At 36.1% G+C, this 19,522-nt stretch overlaps 1 protein-coding gene across 1 annotated transcript; it reads left to right on the forward strand.

Annotated features, from left to right (window-relative positions):
- Positions 1-3,293: 3,293 nt before the first annotated feature.
- Positions 3,294-11,078, forward strand: LOC106075809 (NTF2-related export protein 2). The gene is made up of 4 exons (XM_013236698.2): positions 3,294-3,765; positions 4,778-4,864; positions 9,487-9,634; positions 10,886-11,078. The coding sequence occupies exons 1-4, from the start codon at positions 3,754-3,756 to the stop codon at positions 11,056-11,058; spliced, it is 420 nt and encodes a 139-aa protein (XP_013092152.1). The 5' UTR covers positions 3,294-3,753; the 3' UTR covers positions 11,059-11,078.
- Positions 11,079-19,522: the final 8,444 nt, after the last annotated feature.

The following is a 19,522-nucleotide window of genomic DNA, read 5'->3' on the forward strand; positions in this document are numbered from 1 at the left end:
TATTTGGTAAATATACTATAGATTGACACTTTATTTTTTAGTCTTCTACCAGGAAGCGTCTCTAAATTTGGTGATTTTACTAATGTTGTTACACCAGTGGCGTAGCTAGGGTATATGATGCCCGGTGCGGTAATTCCACATGATGCCCTCAATAAAAAAATCGAAATAAAACTGCGAAGAACTTGCTTTTTTTCCCAAAATAACAAGTATTCATTGTTAGAGTATTGCTAGCACGCAAAAAAAAAGCAACTAGACAAAAAAGATATTACAAATAAATCTTACGTGCTTTCTTGCTAACAAAAATATCAGTATTCGAACATCATCTGAAAAGTCTTCAAGTCAATCTCCAATGTCGTAAGTTCTACAGTATATTATCTATGAAACCGAAAAGCCAAAGGGAATCGGAACTTAATAAATACTGTAAAGTTTGATGTCCCTCACAGCCTGATGCCCCGTGCGGCCCGCACCACCCGCACGTGGCTAGCTACGCCTCTGTGTCAAACTTATCAAATGTGAGTTTTCGTTTGATATAAATCTCACGGCTCTTTTTTTGCGCCTGTTCAAATTACTGTATGTTTTCTGGAGTTACCGGCGTCCCCAACAAAGGCTGCATATTCTAATATTGGCCTAACCTAAGTGGGTAGCATATAAGAAACCTTAAGACCCCCCAAACCCCCCAACTCCATAATATATGAGACAGGGCGATGAGGGCGTAAAGGTTGCCTGTGGACGATTCAATATTTAGAGCATTACATTCGGTTCAATGAACGGACCCATTTCTAGTGTGATCTGGGTCGTGAAAATTGTGGATTCTAGGGCCGAGTCCGAAATCCAGAAAGCAGAAATGAAAAAAGAGTGGAAATCAACCTGTGACCAATGCGACATTGACATGCATGAGAAATCCAGATTCCCCTTCCTTTTTTTTTTTTCTTTTTACATCAATTTTTTTTTTCTTATTTGTGGAACGGTACATCATTTTTTTTTTTTACAAAGCTATATCAACTCACTCTGTCTGTCTGTCTGGTAAAAAGTTCGTACACGTTATTTCTCCCACAACCAATCTGAGATCAAGATGAAATTGTGCACAGTTATTTCTCTTATCTGACAAAACAAGAATCAATAAAAAAAATGTAACCGATTAATTAATTGGTAATTAATTATTTTGTTTGGTAATGAACAAGAATAAGATATTGTACTCGAATGATCTGGTGGTATAAGTTACCAGGGCACTACGGGAGACCTAGGTCTCCCTGCCTTGTCACCAATTGGAGTTCATCTCAGGTGGTATAAGTTGAATTATCCTCTTTACACTTTGTAGGTCGCCGCTTTAAAGTTTGAAGCTAACATTAGTTAACTATACAACCTTCTATTTTCATAAGAGATTCACTGGCACAGTGTTTAGTGTGTTGGTTTGAGGAGACTTGAACCCCTGATCTCAAATTCAGGTCTTTAAAATGTAACTTATATTTTTAATATTTATAAATGCAGTTTAAAAAAGCGATCACGATAACATTGCCACAGAGATACCCCTTCTCCCCCCGTTTCCCAAATTGTTCAGACAAGTGATAGGATCATAGCACATTGAGAAAGCTAAAAGCATAAAATAGCGCTAAACAAAAAAAAAAAAAAAAAAAAATGGTACAAATATTTCTAATCGCACAGATTAGTTGGTCTAGATCTATTTAATTACACGACTGATCCAAACTAACTGATACAATGACACTTAATACAAACTTTTTTTTTTAATTAAAAAAAAAATAATTTGTGTTTGTTTTAAATGTCGGGACAGTATTTGCAAATGATACTCCATTTTGTGTTTGATGGGTAGTGGGTCAAGTTTAAGTGTCCTTGTGTTTGATGGGTAGTGGGTCAAGTTTAAGTGTCCTTGTGTTTGATGGGTAGTGGGTCAAGTTTAAGTGTCCTTGTGTTTGATGGGTAGTGGGTCAAGTTTAAGTGTCCTTGTGCTGAGGCAAAGAAGTCACTAGATATAAAAAAAAAACAGTAATGTGTAATTTATGTCTAGATCATGGACGCGTTAGAAAACAAAAAGAAACAGAAGCTCACTAGGACTCCAGCTACAACAGCGTGTCCAGTTTGAAGCCTAACATTACGGCCTCTATTATAGCAGGCCTCTGCAGTCACATATGCAGTGGTACAGAGTAAGAACGTCAAGCACTCTAAATAGAAGAGGGGGTAGTCATCAACTACTATATATATATATATATATATATATAATATGGACGAGCTGGAGCTGGAATGCGAGGGTATACATTTGTTATACATCTTATAGAGAGATTATTTTGCTCTTAATAACAAATGAATGTTAGATTTTGTTTAAACAAGGAACATTTTTACCCCTCCCCATTTACCCAAAGATATACAGAAACTTTTAAATTTCAAGAAAAATCTTTAGAGCCTTTTTTTAGAATCACGTCACCCATACAGAAGTTTCCTCCCGGGTTTTTTTTTCTTTCCGCGAAGTTACAAGTTAAATAGAGGTATTTTACATATTTTATTTCAGATGACACAAAGTAACCGATGTAGCTACATTTGACAAGTTACAAAATATCATAAAACCTTTTTATACATTTTCTTTTTAGATCTAAACGCGATAATCGAAAGGATAGCCGGATGTATTGAGAGATTAAACATAACTTATGGCTGTCTGGTTGTGGTATGGTATGCGCTCTGGACTGCTGTCTTGGTGGTCCCGGGCTGAAACCTTGTCCGCTGCTTTCATCCACCGTCCTGTTGGTGGTTAGGGCTCAGCTAGGGTGTAATAGTCTTCAATTTTGAAGGAATAATCAAAACATAAACATAACAAATTACACCCGAAACATAAAGTAAAAAAATTACACCCGAAACATAAAACAAAACAAATAACATCCAAAACATAAAACAAGACAAACTACACACGAAACAAAAATCAAAACAAATTACACCAGTAACATAAAACAAAACAAATTACATCCGAAACATAAAACTAAACAAATTACATCCGAAACATAAAACAAAGCAAATTACACCCAAAACAAATTATAAATTTATTTGAACAAGGAATTAAAAGATTTGCTTGAATCAGCTGGAAACACCAATAGCGTCGAAAAGTTTATATTTCTAATTAAAATGCACGACTAGATTAACATATGAATACTCGTATGATGTATTTTTTATTATTTTTCTTTTAAAAGAAACGTCTGTAAATTATAAGATAGGAAGATATTTAAAATCTTAATCTGAATGAAATATAGTTCAGTGCTAAATAAAGGACTTTATTATTTTTCAAACAGAAGAGATCAATGTTTACATTCACGCACCGGCGTCTACTCCAAATTTACCTGAATTTTTTAGTATAGATTTTAGAATCTAATCTATTATCTAGATCTAGTCTAGATCTATAGGTCTAGATTATATTCTTGTATTGTAGATCTAGACTTATCATTGAATCCGTTTAGATTTAGAGTCCACTGTTCAATCGTGAGTCGATTGCTCACCGATTCGCAGGCCGAGTTACCAACCAGAGTTGACTAGTGTCTTAGAGTGTCTAGAGTCTAGTGACTCTAGTGACACTCTAGTCTGAACCAGCAGGCATTGCCAGCAACTCAACTGACAACACTTACACTGTGCAGTGTTGCAGCTCAACACAGTGAAGATTGAACCTGAATAAAATCCTTTTTGATTATTTAAATGTGCTGCTTATATCAACTTATTTGACCGAAGGACGTTACAACCCAATAATTGCAATTTAAAAAAATGCTTGCTGAGGTAGTCAGTAGTGATTAGTCAGTAGTCTATTCCTAGATCTAGATCTAGTTCAGTAGTTGTCTAGTGTGGTCAATACATAGCTTAGGGCCTATTTAATAATTACTTATATTATAGATCTATAATCATTATAATTATAATAATAATCTAGATCTAATTATTTAATTAAATAGACTGACTTCTTAAGACGAGTTAAGGGTAGGCTCTTACTTATTCCTGTGGAGCAGCGGGCTGCAACTATATACCTCTCCACCAAACTTGGTTCTGAGCAGCTTTCTTCATCTGCTTCCACGTCATTCCAATATTTAATATGAATATCCTCAGCTGCCTTTGCCGATAACCTACTTCTTCCAGGTTTGGTTGGGCCTGCCCACTTCCCTCTTTCCTTCCTTGTGGATTCCTAGCAACATTGGTACTTGGTTTTCACAGGCTGTGTCCTATCCAGCTCCACTTTTGTTTTTTTAATATCCACTGGATGGGATTTTGCTTGGTTCTTTCTCAAAATTTGACACTGTCCCTAGATATATACTTTTCAGGCCACCTAATTTCCAATATCCAGCATAGACAAACAATTCTGAAGGTCTGGAGTTTTTCCATATATTTGTTTTCATGACTCTTTATGCCTCCTTATTTAAAGAACTGACTTATCGTTATAATATACTAATTTATAGACTTAGCTCTAGATTTTTATATTTAATAATATAATGAATAAAACTAGATTCTAGTTTATATATCTATATATGATTTTTTTATATTTATTTATTTATTAATTAAAATATATAAAATGATTAGATCTATTTATAGATTAAATGTACCAGTACTGAATGACAATATCTTTGATAGCCATTCAAATGTACTAGAGATCTACTTAGTTAGTTACTAAGTAATAGACCTAGAATCTAGATAATCTTTCCCAACTAATGTCAGGTTCCCATTTGATTGGGGTGAACTTAGTGGTGTCCAAAATTCCTGCCTTCACTGAGGTATAAGTTATTAAAATCTTTGTTTATTTTAGGATATCAAGGCAAAAAGCTTTCAGGCAACAATTGCAGCTGGTGAATTCTCTAAACTTTACTTTGAAACTTTTGACAAGAGAAGACAGGTCAGTGTACATATTTGATTTAATATTATAAATGCTTTAGGCCAGGGGTGGGCAACCTTTTTGTATAGAGGGCCGCATTTACAAAAAATTTGGGAATGACGGGCCGCATATATGTATATATCTTAAAAAGATACGCTCGCTAACTGTGTAGAATGTCTTTTATTTACACTGTATTATAGTCACGTTTCTTTCTTTTTTTCACACTCCGCGTTGAAAAATTACAAGAGTTAGCAGTTTTTGAAACCAATTTTACGATTTTTTAAAATTACTGTTGTCTTTATATATATTACAATATCCCCACAAATATATATTTTTACTTAATGTGCAGTATTTTACTTTTTACACTCATGCATAATGTTCTGGAACTGTGAAACTATCTTACTAGTTGTTACCCCTGTGACTGCTGTCAAATTAGCCAGTCAACATTGACCAGTGATTATACTTGTTTAGTTTCCACAAAAAAATGTTTGCTCATTGAATGAGACAATAATATATGTTCCGGAAGTTAAATGTCGGGATGAGGGAAACCTGCCCTTATGTAGCATCACCAGAGAATGCTGGCCATGTCCTTTAATGGTGCATACTAAATCAAGAGACCCGAACAAGACTCTCCAAAGACTATTCGGAGAACTGCCTGATCTGGAAACCACTGCGCGGTTCATCTCAGATATAGAATTACTGATCTGAAACCTCCAACATGTAAAATGAGAACGAAGAAGAAGAACTGATGTATGTGTACCCAAATAGTGTGAACAGCAGCAGATGTTTTTTTAATTTTGAAAATACAGCTTCTGGCACCCATAAGACTTTCGTGGTAGTACTGACTGGAACTTCTCTTTGCTTGGAGTTATGTCCTCTGGAGCTGAATCAGCTTCTGCGATAAATGGTGAGCTGGTTCTTGATGTCTTAAAATTTGCTTTTATAAATTGCACAATTAAGGAATCTTAATAAGTGTTGTACTTTTAATTATTTCACTAAAAATAGTTTCACCTTTCAGCAAAGGAAAATGACAAAAACTATTTTCTTTTGCTTGCCTGTAGAAATGGGAAAGCCTTGTTTGAAAAGAGTAAACATGCATTTATATTTCATATATAAACAACCAATTGCAATAGCAGTTATAAAAGTTATATGTCTTTCACTCTTCAATAGAAATATTGGTATCAAAGTCACAGTCAATGTCTTTCAAGTAATATAACAATTTCTTCCTTGAGATTTTATATTCTTCTCATTTGCCTTGCCCGTGCTAATGCTAAGCTAGCTTTACATTGGATTATTTTGTTCATATATCGGAATTACCCGTGGTGAACATTACTAGCTCTAATAAATTTGATTACTATGTATGTTTAATTAATATAATTATGAAATTTTATGCAGCTTTGTGTAAACTTTCCTGTTTAGAGTTTATGGTTTGGATATTTTAAAAAAAATATTTTTCTCAGTCGAAGATCGAGTTCTATCAGTTGTTACTCTTGCCATCTTGTTCCAAGCCTACCCAACACTCAGAGATTGTGTCTTGAATTGAGTGTATTGATGTATAGCCAATAAGCATAATCTTCTTTTACTTAAAACTTTATAATGAGACAGTTTCAATAATTTATATAGATATTATTTTTAATATTTGCATTTTTATATGTATATACCGTGGGCACACCTGATTTCTATATGTGTCGGCGGGCCGCATAAAACACTCGGCGGGCCGCATGTGGCCAGCGGGCCGTAATTTGCCCACCCCTGCTTTAGGCTATTAGCCAATCACATCTTTTTTTTTTTGAGTTTGGTTGTGGTTAAAATAAATGCTTTTTGAGAATCTTTTTTCATTGAGGCAATAAATATTTACCTGCAAAATCTTGTCAAAAAATCTGTTTGAACTTGGGCCATTAGTACATCCTAGTTGAAACCTCCTGCAGGAAGGCAACGGGTTAGGGTGGGCAGGATTCAAACTCAGACCTTCATTAGGACTTTCACAAAGCACATTCCATATGACCATGCAACCAAAATTAAATAATTTATGATCCAGCTCAGCAATCAATAGAGGTGGGGTGGCTGAACGGCAAAGCGCACTTGGCTTCTGTACCAGAAGGTCCTGGGTTGGAATCTGTCACCGTGTTATTTTATATGTTATGAATGTGGCTGTGGTTATCAATGTAGGCGTGGTGGTGACATTGGGTTCTTGTTACAAATCACTGAATAATGAAATGACGCTGGGTGTAGCAGACACAATAAGTTTAATATAACACCACATAGTGAATACACCATACAATTCGACCCAGGAATGGTCAGTATTAATCCAACAGTAATATACGAATATCACAACTTAGTACTTATTCTATAACCAACTACTTTAAACATCTAACTCTACTGCTTATATCTTAAATGACTCAATACAAGTGCTTGCTACAAGATCTCTATGTGGACTGACTGCCTTTAACTCCCTGGTTCACCTAAGGTCAAAAGTGTTCACCTTAGTGCAACATAGGTTGTGAATAAGATTCACAATATGGAATTAACATACACAATACAGAATTAGGGTTTCTACTCTATGGCACCAACTTTGAGGTGGTGACATTACCTATCACCCCCCTTTTGAAAAAAATTTTGAAGAAATTTTTTTCAGCTTGACAACATAATTATCATAAGTAGGATCAATTGGAATTCTTGGGGTCTATGAAATGTACAATTGCAGAGTTCAAATAGAACTACAAACTTGCAATAAAATATATAATATGACAGTGTTACACAAAATATTTGCTGAATCAAAAAAAAAAATTCATACAAGGGCAAAATTCTCTAATTCATCATATTCTTGTAAGGCAATTCAAATAATTCTCTGAGTCAAATACTTAACATCCCAAATAATTCTTTACATGTAGTTGTAATATATACATCAATATTCAAATGTGTTCAATATTTACAAGTCTTTTTCATAATAATATGTGCAAAGTGTGACGAAAATTTCAATGACAATCTCCTATGTCACAATGTGAAAAATTAATACAAGTTTTTATTCACAATATCTATTTATAAAAAAATCTTTGACACTATAGAAATGTTAGAAGTCTGGTTTTTTTTTTTTTTTAACACCAATAGTACAATATGTACAAATCATGTAGAAAATGTTACAAGTAAGTCTCAATAAATGTAGATCTAGGTCATCTCTATAATGTTGAATGTGTCGCTGAACGACCAAATGAGAAAAATAGTAGAGTTTATAATAATCAGGTTTTAGCTTTCTTGCTCGTTGAGTGGCGTCATGTGTAAACAAATATTTTTTAGAGTTACTTTTCATGTGTTAACTAAATAGTTCCCTTGCCAACTTCAAAAATATCCGTATAAATGTTACTGTAAGTAACTGTAGTATTAAAATACTTCTGACAGCAATAGGAAAAAATTCTTGACTTGTTCCTCTGGTGCTCATAAATCCCTTAAGTTAGCAGTTCTGACTTCTGACATCATAAAATATCGTTTGCTGACACTTCTGACACTATAAATGCTGTTTGCTGACACTTCTGACACTATAAATGTTTGCTGGCACTTCTGACACCATTAAATGTCACTTTCTGACAATAAATGACTTGCACTTTGGACACTTCTGACACCATTAAATGTCACTGTGTTATTTTATATAGTATTGAATGTGGCTGTGGTTATCAATGTAGGCGTGGTGGTGACATTGGGTTCTTGCTACAAATCACTGAATAATGAAATGACGCTGGGTGTAGCAGACACAATAAGTTTAATATAACACCACATAGTGAATACACCATACAATTCGACCCAGGAATGGTCAGTATTAATCCAACAGTAATATACGAATATCACAACTTAGTACTTATTCTATAACCAACTACTTTAAACATCTAACTCTACTGCTTATATCTTAAATGACTCAATACAAGTGCTTGCTACAAGATCTCTATGTGGACTGACTGCCTTTAACTCCCTGGTTCACCTAAGGTCAAAAGTGTTCACCTTAGTGCAACATAGGTTGTGAATAAGATTCACAATATGGAATTAACATACACAATACAGAATTAGGGTTTCTACTCTATGGCACCAACTTTGAGGTGGTGACAGAATCCTGGTGAAATTTGGAATTTTTAAAAATAGTTCAGCACCTCTGAGTTAACCCAGCTCTAATGGATATCTGGCCAGAAATGGGGAAAAGTAAAGGCGGTTGGTGGTTGTACTAGCCACATGACACACTGCTAGTTATCTGTTGGTTATGGAAACAAATGACCATAGAAACAAATGACCTTGACATTATCTGCCCCATAGATTGCAATGTCTGAAAAGGAAACTTTACTTTTTTTACTTTATAGACTGCATGGTCTGAAAGGGGAAAGGGGAACAATCAAGTAGCTATATTCTTCTCAACAGATGTTATGTACACAGTAGACCCAAGGTAGACCCACAGAGACATTTTAAAATCATCGCCTCTACAGCTGATCTCTTCAACACAACTAACCAGAGAGTTAAAGCTTTATATTATATAAAAACTAACTCTTGCTTTGGCATATCTTAAAGATGCTTTATGTCTCCTATCTGCCTATTGATAAGCTCTAAGATTATCTACCAAAGATCACAGATATATTAACTAATATGTGCTTTCTCATATCCACCAGGCTATCATTAAAATGTATCAGGAGAAGGCAACTTTAGTGTGGAATGGCCATTACGTTTCTGGTGCTGATGAAATAATGAAATTTTTTGACAAACTTCCACAGTCAGAATACACTGTCGAAGGCATGGACACCCAGCCGATTTTAGCAGGTACCATGTGACATTTTAAATTTATTGTGTTGTTGTTATATCACTTTTTGTTCCATAGAATTGAAACCTTTGTTTTGTTATTTTTTTTAGGATTGTACTATTGCCTTTATGGAATGACTGTGTCTCCTCTAGCAGGATAAGATGAGAGCCACTGTATTATCTATGGTCATATTGTTTATAAATAAATGTGTTAGCCAAATTCTACGGTATAGCCTTTATCACAATATCTTGAGACACAATGACTTTTTATGAATAAGTATGCCTTTGTGTGAAAGTTTTTATATATACATATATGCAGTGCTTTTTTTTGTAAAAAAAAATAGGTGCCAGTACTCAGTGATTAGGTGCCTTGATTGCTTAACTTTTAACTACTAAAAATTAATAATATACATAAAATACATGAAAAGTAATAATTTTTTCAAAAAGGTGCCGGTATGCTGTACTGGTGCGCACCATCACAAAAAAGCCCTGCATGTATGTAATATTAATAATAATTAATATTAATAATTTAAGCATTTTCCATTTTTGGTCGCCAATGAGATTGGACCTCCTATCAAGAGCTATTCCTCTGTTAGTAACAAACCCATGCTATAAGATATTATGTAGTCATTTCTCATCAAAGAAGTAATTACTATAATTATTAAATTAATTAATTCTATAAAGTTTAAGATTTCATACTTCATTCCTTTTAATTTGTCTTGTAAGATTCAGGACAATTGGAAAACCAATAAACAAGAGCAGGACTATTTTGATGTCTTGAAGGGAGTCATTTGTGGTGACCTTAGAATGACCCTTAGAATATGGCTTCCAGGCCATCAAACAAATGATAGTTTATAGTAATTGTATCAATAAGTTGTTTAACATGAAATACATAAACAACCGCTCATCTAAACATATTTGGATAGATTATTAAAGTTCATGGATAAAAGTAATAATAATAATTATAGGTTTTATATAGCGCTACTTTCTCGCTTTATAGTATGCATAGAATGCAATGGTCCAATTTCATTTGTGGACCTGTGGAGGGAGGGGGTATCTGGGAGAAGGTTTTCCATGCTGCCTTTAGGCGCTCAGTAAACACAACTCTGCTCGAGTCAGGTGTCGAAACTCGAGCATCCATCATTAAGTAGCCAAGCCAAGTTCAAGCATACTTAGCCTCTCGACCACGCCTCCCACGATAATAAAAGGGTATGAAAGTCAGTCTAATCATCTTAATAATTTCTCTCTTTAATTCAAATTTGTTACTTTCAGACACAGTAAGTAAAGGGATCAACTCAATCATTGTAACAGTCTTTGGAAAAGTCAAGTTCAAAGAATCGGAAAAGAAAGTACCAGAGAGCAAAGTCTTTGCGCAAACATTTATATTATCAGCTCATGACAACAAATGGAAAATTGACAGTGATAACATGAGGTTTATGGATTAATAAAACACATGTACATAGTCCACGACAGCTTTAGTGTTAGTACTGTTGAAACATTTGTCTTGTTCTGTGTTTGAGAAAAAGAAAGTTCACTCCCTTCACAAAAATTTGTCAAAGTTTTTTCTATATTGTTTATGTTTGTTCTTTGTTTATAAATGTTTAAATGTTGTGGATGTGCCTTCAGAGTTGAAGAGGATCACATCCTGTTATTAACCAGCTAGTAAAAAGCATTTCATTTACTTGTGGACTATAATTGCAATAATTAGCAGGCTAATGAGCAGCAACTCAATGCTGTGAACTTATGGAATGGTTGGAACAAACTGTGATAAATATGCTAATCATTTTAATAGACAAAACTGTCTTCATACTGTATATGAGTAGAACATTTTGGACAAGACTGTCCTCAATAACACAGTACATGGTGCTACTTTATCCCCAGGGAAGCAAAGGGCTGCAGTCACATGTCTCCACTGAACTTGGTTCTGAGTAGCTTACTTCATCTGTTCCCTGTCATTCCAGTACCCTTAGCTTCACTGATGACTAACCTCTTCCAGGTTTACTTGGGTCTGTCCACTTTCTCATTTCTTATCTTATCTTATATAATACAGACGTTACTTCAAAAAAGAAGATGATTACGTCCTACGCGTCATGCATTTAGTCATGCATATTAACCAATGACTTAAATTCTGCCAAGTCACTGGTTTTCCTGGCTAGCTCAGGCAACCCATTCCATGCTCTAATAGCACTAGGGAAGAAGGAGTATTTGTACAAATTTTTTGTCCTAGCATATGGGACGAGGAATGTGCCTTTATCTTTGTGTCTTTCAGAGTATTTTATTAAATTTTGTTTTTGTATTTGAAGATTATGGTTCAGTGTTTTATGTATGATTGCTACTTTACTTTTGAGCCTTCTGTCCTGAAGGCTTTCTAAATTTAGTGATTTTACTAAAGGTGTTACTCTAGTCAAATGTGATTATTCGTTTGTTATGAATCTCACTGCTCTATTTTGTGTCTGTTCCAGTTTCTTAATGTTTTCTTGAGTTGAGGGGTCCCAAACGGAGGATGCATATTCTATTATTGGCCTAACCAAGGTTAAGTAACATTTTAGTTTTATGTTCTTATTTGATTTATAGAAATTTCTTTTAATAAATCCTAATGCTTTGTTTGATTTTTTTGTAGTTTCATCAATATGTGGATTCCATGATAGTTTTTCATTTATTATAACACCTAGGTATTTTGCGTTTTTAGTCTGTGATACTGGTTTGCCATGAATAAGATAAGTGGAATTAATTTGTTTTAGTTTTTTTGTTACTCTTAACAACTGACATTTTTCTGGGTGGAAAGACATGCTCCAATTTGATTCCCATTTCTGTAATTCATCTAATTCTCTTTGTAAAATATCTGTGTCTTGTGTTGTTTTTATTGTTCTATATATTATGCAATCGTCTGCAAATAATCTGTTTTTTGTTCCTGAACTAATGCAATTTGGTAAATCATTTATGTAAATTAAAAATAGTAGTGGACCCAAGACTGTACCTTGAGGTACACCTGAGTTTACTGTTATCGGTGTTGATTTAGAGCCATTTATTATTACAGTTTGTTCTCTCCCTATCAGAAAGTCTTTAATCCACTGATGCAGTGGACCATTAATGCCGAAATATTTTAATTTTTTAAGCAAACTATGGTGGTGAACTTTGTCAAAAGCCTTAGAAAAATCTAGTAAGATAGCATCTATTTGTTCACTATTATCTAAACCTTTTGAAAAATCATCAATTAGTCCTATTAGTTGTGTTTCACATGATCTATATTTCCTAAAGCCATGTTGGTATGGTGTGAGGACATTATGTTTGTCTAAGTGGTTTATGATGTTGCTACATATTATGTGTTCTAGGATTTTACATGTGATGCTGGTAAGTGATACTGGTCTGTAGTTTCCTGGGTCAGATTTTTCTCCTTTTTTAAATAGGGGGGTGACATTAGCTTCTTTCCAGTCCTTTGGTACTCTGCCCTGGTTAAGTGAAGCCTGAAAGAGTATTTTGAACACTGGGGCTAGCTCATTACTTAGTTCTTTGAGTAATCTAGCTGGAATACCATCAGGTCCAGAAGCTTTATTTGGTTTGGTGTTGGCTAATAGTTTTTGAATTCCATTTTCTTGTACTACTATATCTTCTATGTTGTCTACTTGGTTCAAATTCAGTAATATGTCTTTGTCTCCTGGGGCTGAGAATGCTGATGCAAAGTATTTGTTTAGAATGTTTGCTTTAGTTTCATTATCATTATGTATTATGTTATGTTCATCTTTTAATGGCGCTACGCCTGTTGTTTCCATTTTCTTAGACTTAATGTAAGACCATAGGTTTTTGTTGTTATCTTTAGATATTACATTGTTTATGTATTCACTCTGCAGCTGTCTGCTTACTTTTTGGGTTAAGTGTTTAATTTTTATATACTTTTTGTAAACTCTTTCTGCATTTCTTGTGAATTCCAATCAAGTGACTGCCTTTGCAACATTGATGGTTGGTTTTCTCAGGGCATGCTCTATCCAGCTCTACTTTCAAGTTTTAATATATTGGGCTATGGGCTTTTGCTTGGCTCTCCCACAAGTTGAGAGTAGATTTTTTTTTTGGTCTTCTAATTCCCAATATCCAGCTTAGGCAACAGTTAGTGAAGGTCTGGAGTTTTTGTTTTTAACTATTTGTTTTTGTGATTCTCCATGTCTTGGAACCGTATAGAACATACTTAATGTTTGTGTTAAACATTGTGTTACGCAAACTCTCTTTGTTCTAAGGCATTCTAGGTCTCCGGAGGCTATCTTTTCCCTTTGTAGCTTCTTGTGTGACTAAAGAGGCCAATCCTTGATACACTGCCAAGGTCACAGGTTGGGCATCTGTAATCACCAGGGGCTGTTGCACTTTAACCCTTCTTTCTAATACTGTTGTGTATGGCATCTGCAAACCAGTACCCTTCCTTTATTCTAGCTCTTCATGTGGATCTATACTGTCCCAGCTGTTGGTGTCGATTTTGAAGAGCTTCATGTCACGTTTGCATATATCAGTATACAGTAAAAGTTCTCCTGCATTCTGTAAGATCAGCATACAAAATGACTTGTGGAATTCGACCTTGTGGCATTTTATAAACAAACTCTCTTTGTAATCTTATTCAAAGATTCATTCATACATTGGCCTCCTTCAGAAGTGAAACGACTATGGTTCATCTTGAACACTTTTTTCATATGGCTGTGGAGCCCTATTTTGAAGAGACACTCCCGTCCACATATATTGCATGTCAAGGTGGCTTTCGCTTTGGTGTTAGAGGAGCTGGCCATTTTCCGTGTGGCACGCTTTTCTTCAAGAGCTGAGGCCCATGTTTTCTCGCTGTCTATAGTTTTCTTGGTCACCGTCTCTCTCCAACTAGTGCGGTCTAAGGCTATGTCTTCCCAATGGTCAGTATCAATGTTTACTGATTTAAAATCCCTTTTGATCACATCAACGTAACGGAGGTGTGGGCGAACAGTTTTTCTTGAGCCAGACGCAAGTTTACCGTACAGAATGATTTTCGGGATGCGATTGTCCTCCATCCGTCGAACATGTCCGAGCCAGCGCAGGCGTCGTCGCCTGAGGACCGTTAAGAGAAGGCCTGTTCTCGCGAGGATCTCAGTATTACACACTCTTTCTTTCCATGTTATTTTTAAAATCCTTCGAAGGCAGCGCAAGTGGAATGAGTTTAGTTTTCTTGTTTTGTGTAGGTAGTCCACGTCTCGCTGCCGTACAGTAGCGTGCTAAGAACGCATGCCTTGTAGACCTTCATTTAGGTCAGAGCTTCTTGTTTTCCCAAACTCGCGATCGGAGTCTAGCGAAGGTTGATGCGGCCTTCCCTATGCGTTTTTTTTTATCTCCTCTTCTAATGACAGGTCGCCTTGGATTGTAGATCCAAGGTAGCAGAATTCGTTTACGGCATTTAGCTTGTCATCGTCGATGAGGATGGATGGTGGTGCTGTAGCAGGTGGTCCTATAACATTAGTTTTCTTTGAGCTAATGGTTAGGCCATACTCTTTGCAAGCCTTAGAGAAGCAGGACATTAGTGACTGGAGCTCCTCTTGTGAGTGTGCCACTACCGCTGCGTCGTCCGTGAAGAGCATATCTCTTATGAGGGTTGTTTTGGTTTTAGTTTTGGCCCTCAGTCTAGCAACTCGAATCTGGAATGAAGATATATGCCTTCGGTGGATTTGTCAAACGCGTGGTGGATTAGTATTGAAACGAGTATTCCAAAGAGGGTTGGGGCCAGGACACAACCTTGTTTGACTCCGCTGTTTATACTGAAACTTTCGGAGCAGGTGCCGTTGAACTGTACTGTATCCATCATATTTTGGTGGAAAGAGACAAAAAATGGTAAGATTTTAAAGAGGCCTTCTCTGCTGACTAGATCAAAGACCTTCTCTGCTGACTAGATCAAAGGCCTTTGTCAGGCCGATGAATGCGATGTACAAAAGCATTCTTTGCTCTCTGCACTTTTCCTGAAGTTGACGGATGGAGAAAATTATGTCAATTGTGGATCTCCCTGAGTGAAAGCCGCACTGTGATTCTGGATAGACTCGATCAGCAAGTTATTGTAGCCTGGGAAATATCACTCGAGCAAGGACTTTGCCTACAATGCTTAGGAGAGAGATTCCCCTGTAGTTGTTGCAGTCTACAGGGGAATCTCTCCCCTAAGCATTGTAGGCAAAGTCTTTGCTCGAGTGTTCAAAGATATTCTCACACATTTCAAAACAAACAACCATGATAATCATTTTAACTCTTTTTCTCCGTAATTATTTTCCTCGTTTCGACAGTATTATTCGTTTATCTCATCTGTATTTCACTACCCTGTTATGATTAAACTTTAATAACTTTTTTGTTTGTTATCAGAAAATGTTGTAGTCGGTATTGAATTGTAGGAGAAAGCAAGCTCTTTTTACACCAACACAAATTCAAGTTTAGAAATGGAAATATCAATTTAGTTTCACGGGGGTCAAAGCAACGTTGGCATCGTCAATTAGAAGAGAAATAGTTACTTTTAAATTTTAGGTCTCTGCCACTAGGAAGAAACTAACTGAAGAATAGTGATGTTGTACTATAAAGACCAATGGAAGTGAAACATATAAATTGTATTATGTCAGACTTAAAATAGGTGTAATTATTATTAAATTTTTAATTAGTGCTTGGTTAAACCAACACTGCCATGAAAATTAAAGCATTTATTATATTTAAGACACAATTTTAATGTTTACCATTTAAAGAAACAAAAAATCAAAATTTATTTGACCATAAGCAAAATAATCTATATACATATTTCAATAAAGGAAAAATGACAATAAATGATTAGGTTTGTTCCAATTTTTTGATATTGTTTGGTTATAAACACACCAGAAAAATCATCTACATTATGTCCCTTTATTAGTTTATTTTCTAAAGCTCCCACAGTTTTGGGTGTATGGCAATCTAGTGATTATACAAACAAAATAAACAAAACAACATAAAGATACACAAAACCAACTTTACTTTTTTACGTCTTAGTCAATTATTTTGACCTTGGTTTGTTATAGAATTAGTAGATGGATCATTCTGATCTTTTTTAACAAATGACTGATGACATATTATGAAACATAATGAAACAGGTCATGAGACAGACAGTCTTAGATAATATAAGTGGCATACTATGGACACTAACACAACATTTAGAGGACCTGGATTTCGCCAATGACATCTGCCTCCTCTCCCATACACAACAAAATGCTCAGACCAAACTGAGCAGACTCTCAGAAATAGCGAAAAAGACTGGACTTCTAATCAACAAAAAGAAAACAGAAGTTATGAGGATCAACAACAGACAAGAGAACCCAATCATGCTACAGGGAGAGAATATCCGTGATACGGACCACTTCACATATCTGGGAAGTAGAGTTGGTAAAGACGGTGGAGCTGATGAGGATATACTAATTCGGATCAATAAAGCTAGGTCTGCCTTTTCAACTCTTCAAACTATCTTGCGTTCTAAGGCATTATCTCAACATAACAAAATACGAATCTATAATACAAACGTTAAGTCTGTCCTTCTATACGGTTCAGAAACTTGGAGAGTCACTAAAACAAATATGGAAAACCTCCAGACCTTTGTTAACAGATGCCTACGCCGGACATTAGGAATTAGGTGACCAGAAAAGATAACTACTATCGATTTGTGGGAGAGAACTAGACAAAAGCCCATAGCCCAAGACATCACAAAACGAAAATGGAGCTGGATAGGACACACCCTGCGAAAACCAGCTACCAATGTTGCAAGGCAGGCACTTGATTGGAACCCACACGGAAAGAGGAAAGTGGACAGACCCAAGCAAACCTGGAAGAGGTCAGTCATCAGTGAAGCTGAGGGTACTGGAATGACATGGGAGCAGATGAAGAAAGCTGCTCAGAACCGAGTTCAATGGAGAGGTGTGGTTGCGGCCCTATGATCCCCTGGGAGTGCACAGGATTAAGTCAAGTCAAGTTTACTAATGTGACTTACAATCTGATGACATAGTGTAAAACACCTTTTACTAATGTCTCAAACAAGTGAGGCTGTGACAGAGCGTCGCATGAGGTTTGCGGGACATGTTCTCGGACAAAATGAACTACGCATGGGAGGATTGGGAGGAGACTTCAGACATTGCCAGATCTTTGTGGAGACAACTTGAGCCGCCCAAATGCGCCGAACAGCGCGAGAGGACCTAAGTCTAAGTAAGTCTTACTAATGTGTCTTACAATTCTCATGTGTGTAAGTATTGAAGGCTATTTGCTTGAAACATTTCTTCAATACACTATTAGAAAACTTCACTCACCGTGAGACTTGGACAGGTGAAAAAATGAGCTCTGTCTGAGTAATAAAACAAAGAAACATCGAATCAAGTTTTAAGGAATCTTTTTTTTATTTAATTTACTTTTAATAGTTCAACGGTTAGTTCAACCCATGGGCGTAGCCAGGGGGGGTTCTTGGGGTTCAACCCCCCCCCCCCCGAAATGAAATCCCCCCCTTGGGGGGGGGGGAGTCGGAATTTAGTGACTGATTTTTTGCTTTGATTTTGTTTATATTAGGTGAGATTTTAATACTAAACCATCACTTGCCCTAGCACAACCAAAGGGCTTTTGAGTTTAAAACCCCCTACCAGGGGGGTTCGAGTTTAAAACCCCCTACCAGGGGGTTCGAGTTTAAAACCCCTACCAGAGCGGTTCGAGTTTAAAAACCCCTACTAGGGGTTTTGAGTTTAAAAACGCCTACTAGGGGTTTTGAGTTTAAAATGTTATGAGCGTAGCTAAATGGGTTATGACTCAGTTTTGAGGTAAGAAATACCTCTTTAATAATAAAAACAAAAGCAAATTATACACTAAAAATGTTATGAGTGTAGTCTATGGGGTTTTGAGTTTAAACTCCCCTCCAGTGGAGTTTGAAGCTAAAAAGTACCTCTTCAATATAAATAAAAGAAAATTACTCACTCTAAAATCTATGAGCGTAGTCAAGGGGTTTTGAGTTTAAACCCCCCGCCATCTTCAGTGTAAGAAAAAAAGCAAATTACGCACTCAAAATGCTATGAGCGTTGCCGAAAGGGGTTTTGAGTTTAAACCCCCATTCAGAGGGGTTTGGTGCTAAAAAATACATCTTCACTATAAAAAAAAAGCAAATTACACACTAAAATTATTTGAGCGTAGCCAAGCCAATCGGGGGTTTTGAGTTTCTTCTACAGATGGCTTTTTTTTTTAAAGTTTAAAACCCCTCCAGATGGTTTTAAGTCTAAGATTCCCCATCAGAGCATTTTGAGGTGGAAAACCCCCAACAGAAGATTTTGACGATAAAACTTCTCTTTTCGATATAAAATCTAAAGCAAACTACAGTCACTTAATTCCAAGAGCGTATTCAAGAGAGGTTACACATTTTTACCATTGGCAGGGCTCCATTAATAAACTGCAGTGAATAGTCATCTGCCGAAATTGAAAAACACTAAATGTGGCTCAACAAAGATGGCTAAGACAGATTTTAGGAGTCAGTTATAGAGATCGGATCTAAATCAAGGAAATCCTATGCCGAACTGAGAGTCGACCCTTTAGTAAGATTGTGAGAGAACGACGCATGAGGTTTGCGGGACATGTTCTCCGACAAAATGAATTACGAATAAGAAAAGTTGCAATGATATCCTAGTACAACTTGACGCCACTCATTCATGGAGGTCCTCATGGTAGGTGGGAAGAGGCTTCAGACATTACCAGTGACAGATTTTTACGGAAACTGCTTGACGTCAAATGCTCCGAACGGCGTGGAGGGTCTAAGTCAGTAAGAATAGCACATTAGGTTTTTGAAATAAAACTTTTTAATAGCATTAAAATGGACTGTAGATACCTCAGAATATGCATTTTGTTGGCTTTCAATACCAGACATAGTGCTTGGCGGCGGGGCTTCTCCCC

This window comes from Biomphalaria glabrata, chromosome 8 (assembly GCF_947242115.1).
Source record: "Biomphalaria glabrata chromosome 8, xgBioGlab47.1, whole genome shotgun sequence".
NCBI classification, from domain to species: Eukaryota; Metazoa; Mollusca; class Gastropoda; family Planorbidae; genus Biomphalaria; species Biomphalaria glabrata.

Excerpts from the sequence above, each read along its gene's own strand:
- LOC106075809 (XM_013236698.2), top strand. Across the intron at positions 4,865-9,486 it reads CTTTTGACAAGAGAAGACAG|GCTATCATTAAAATGTATCA; the intron begins GTCAGTGTACAT and ends CATATCCACCAG. Across the intron at positions 9,635-10,885 it reads CACCCAGCCGATTTTAGCAG|ACACAGTAAGTAAAGGGATC; the intron begins GTACCATGTGAC and ends TGTTACTTTCAG.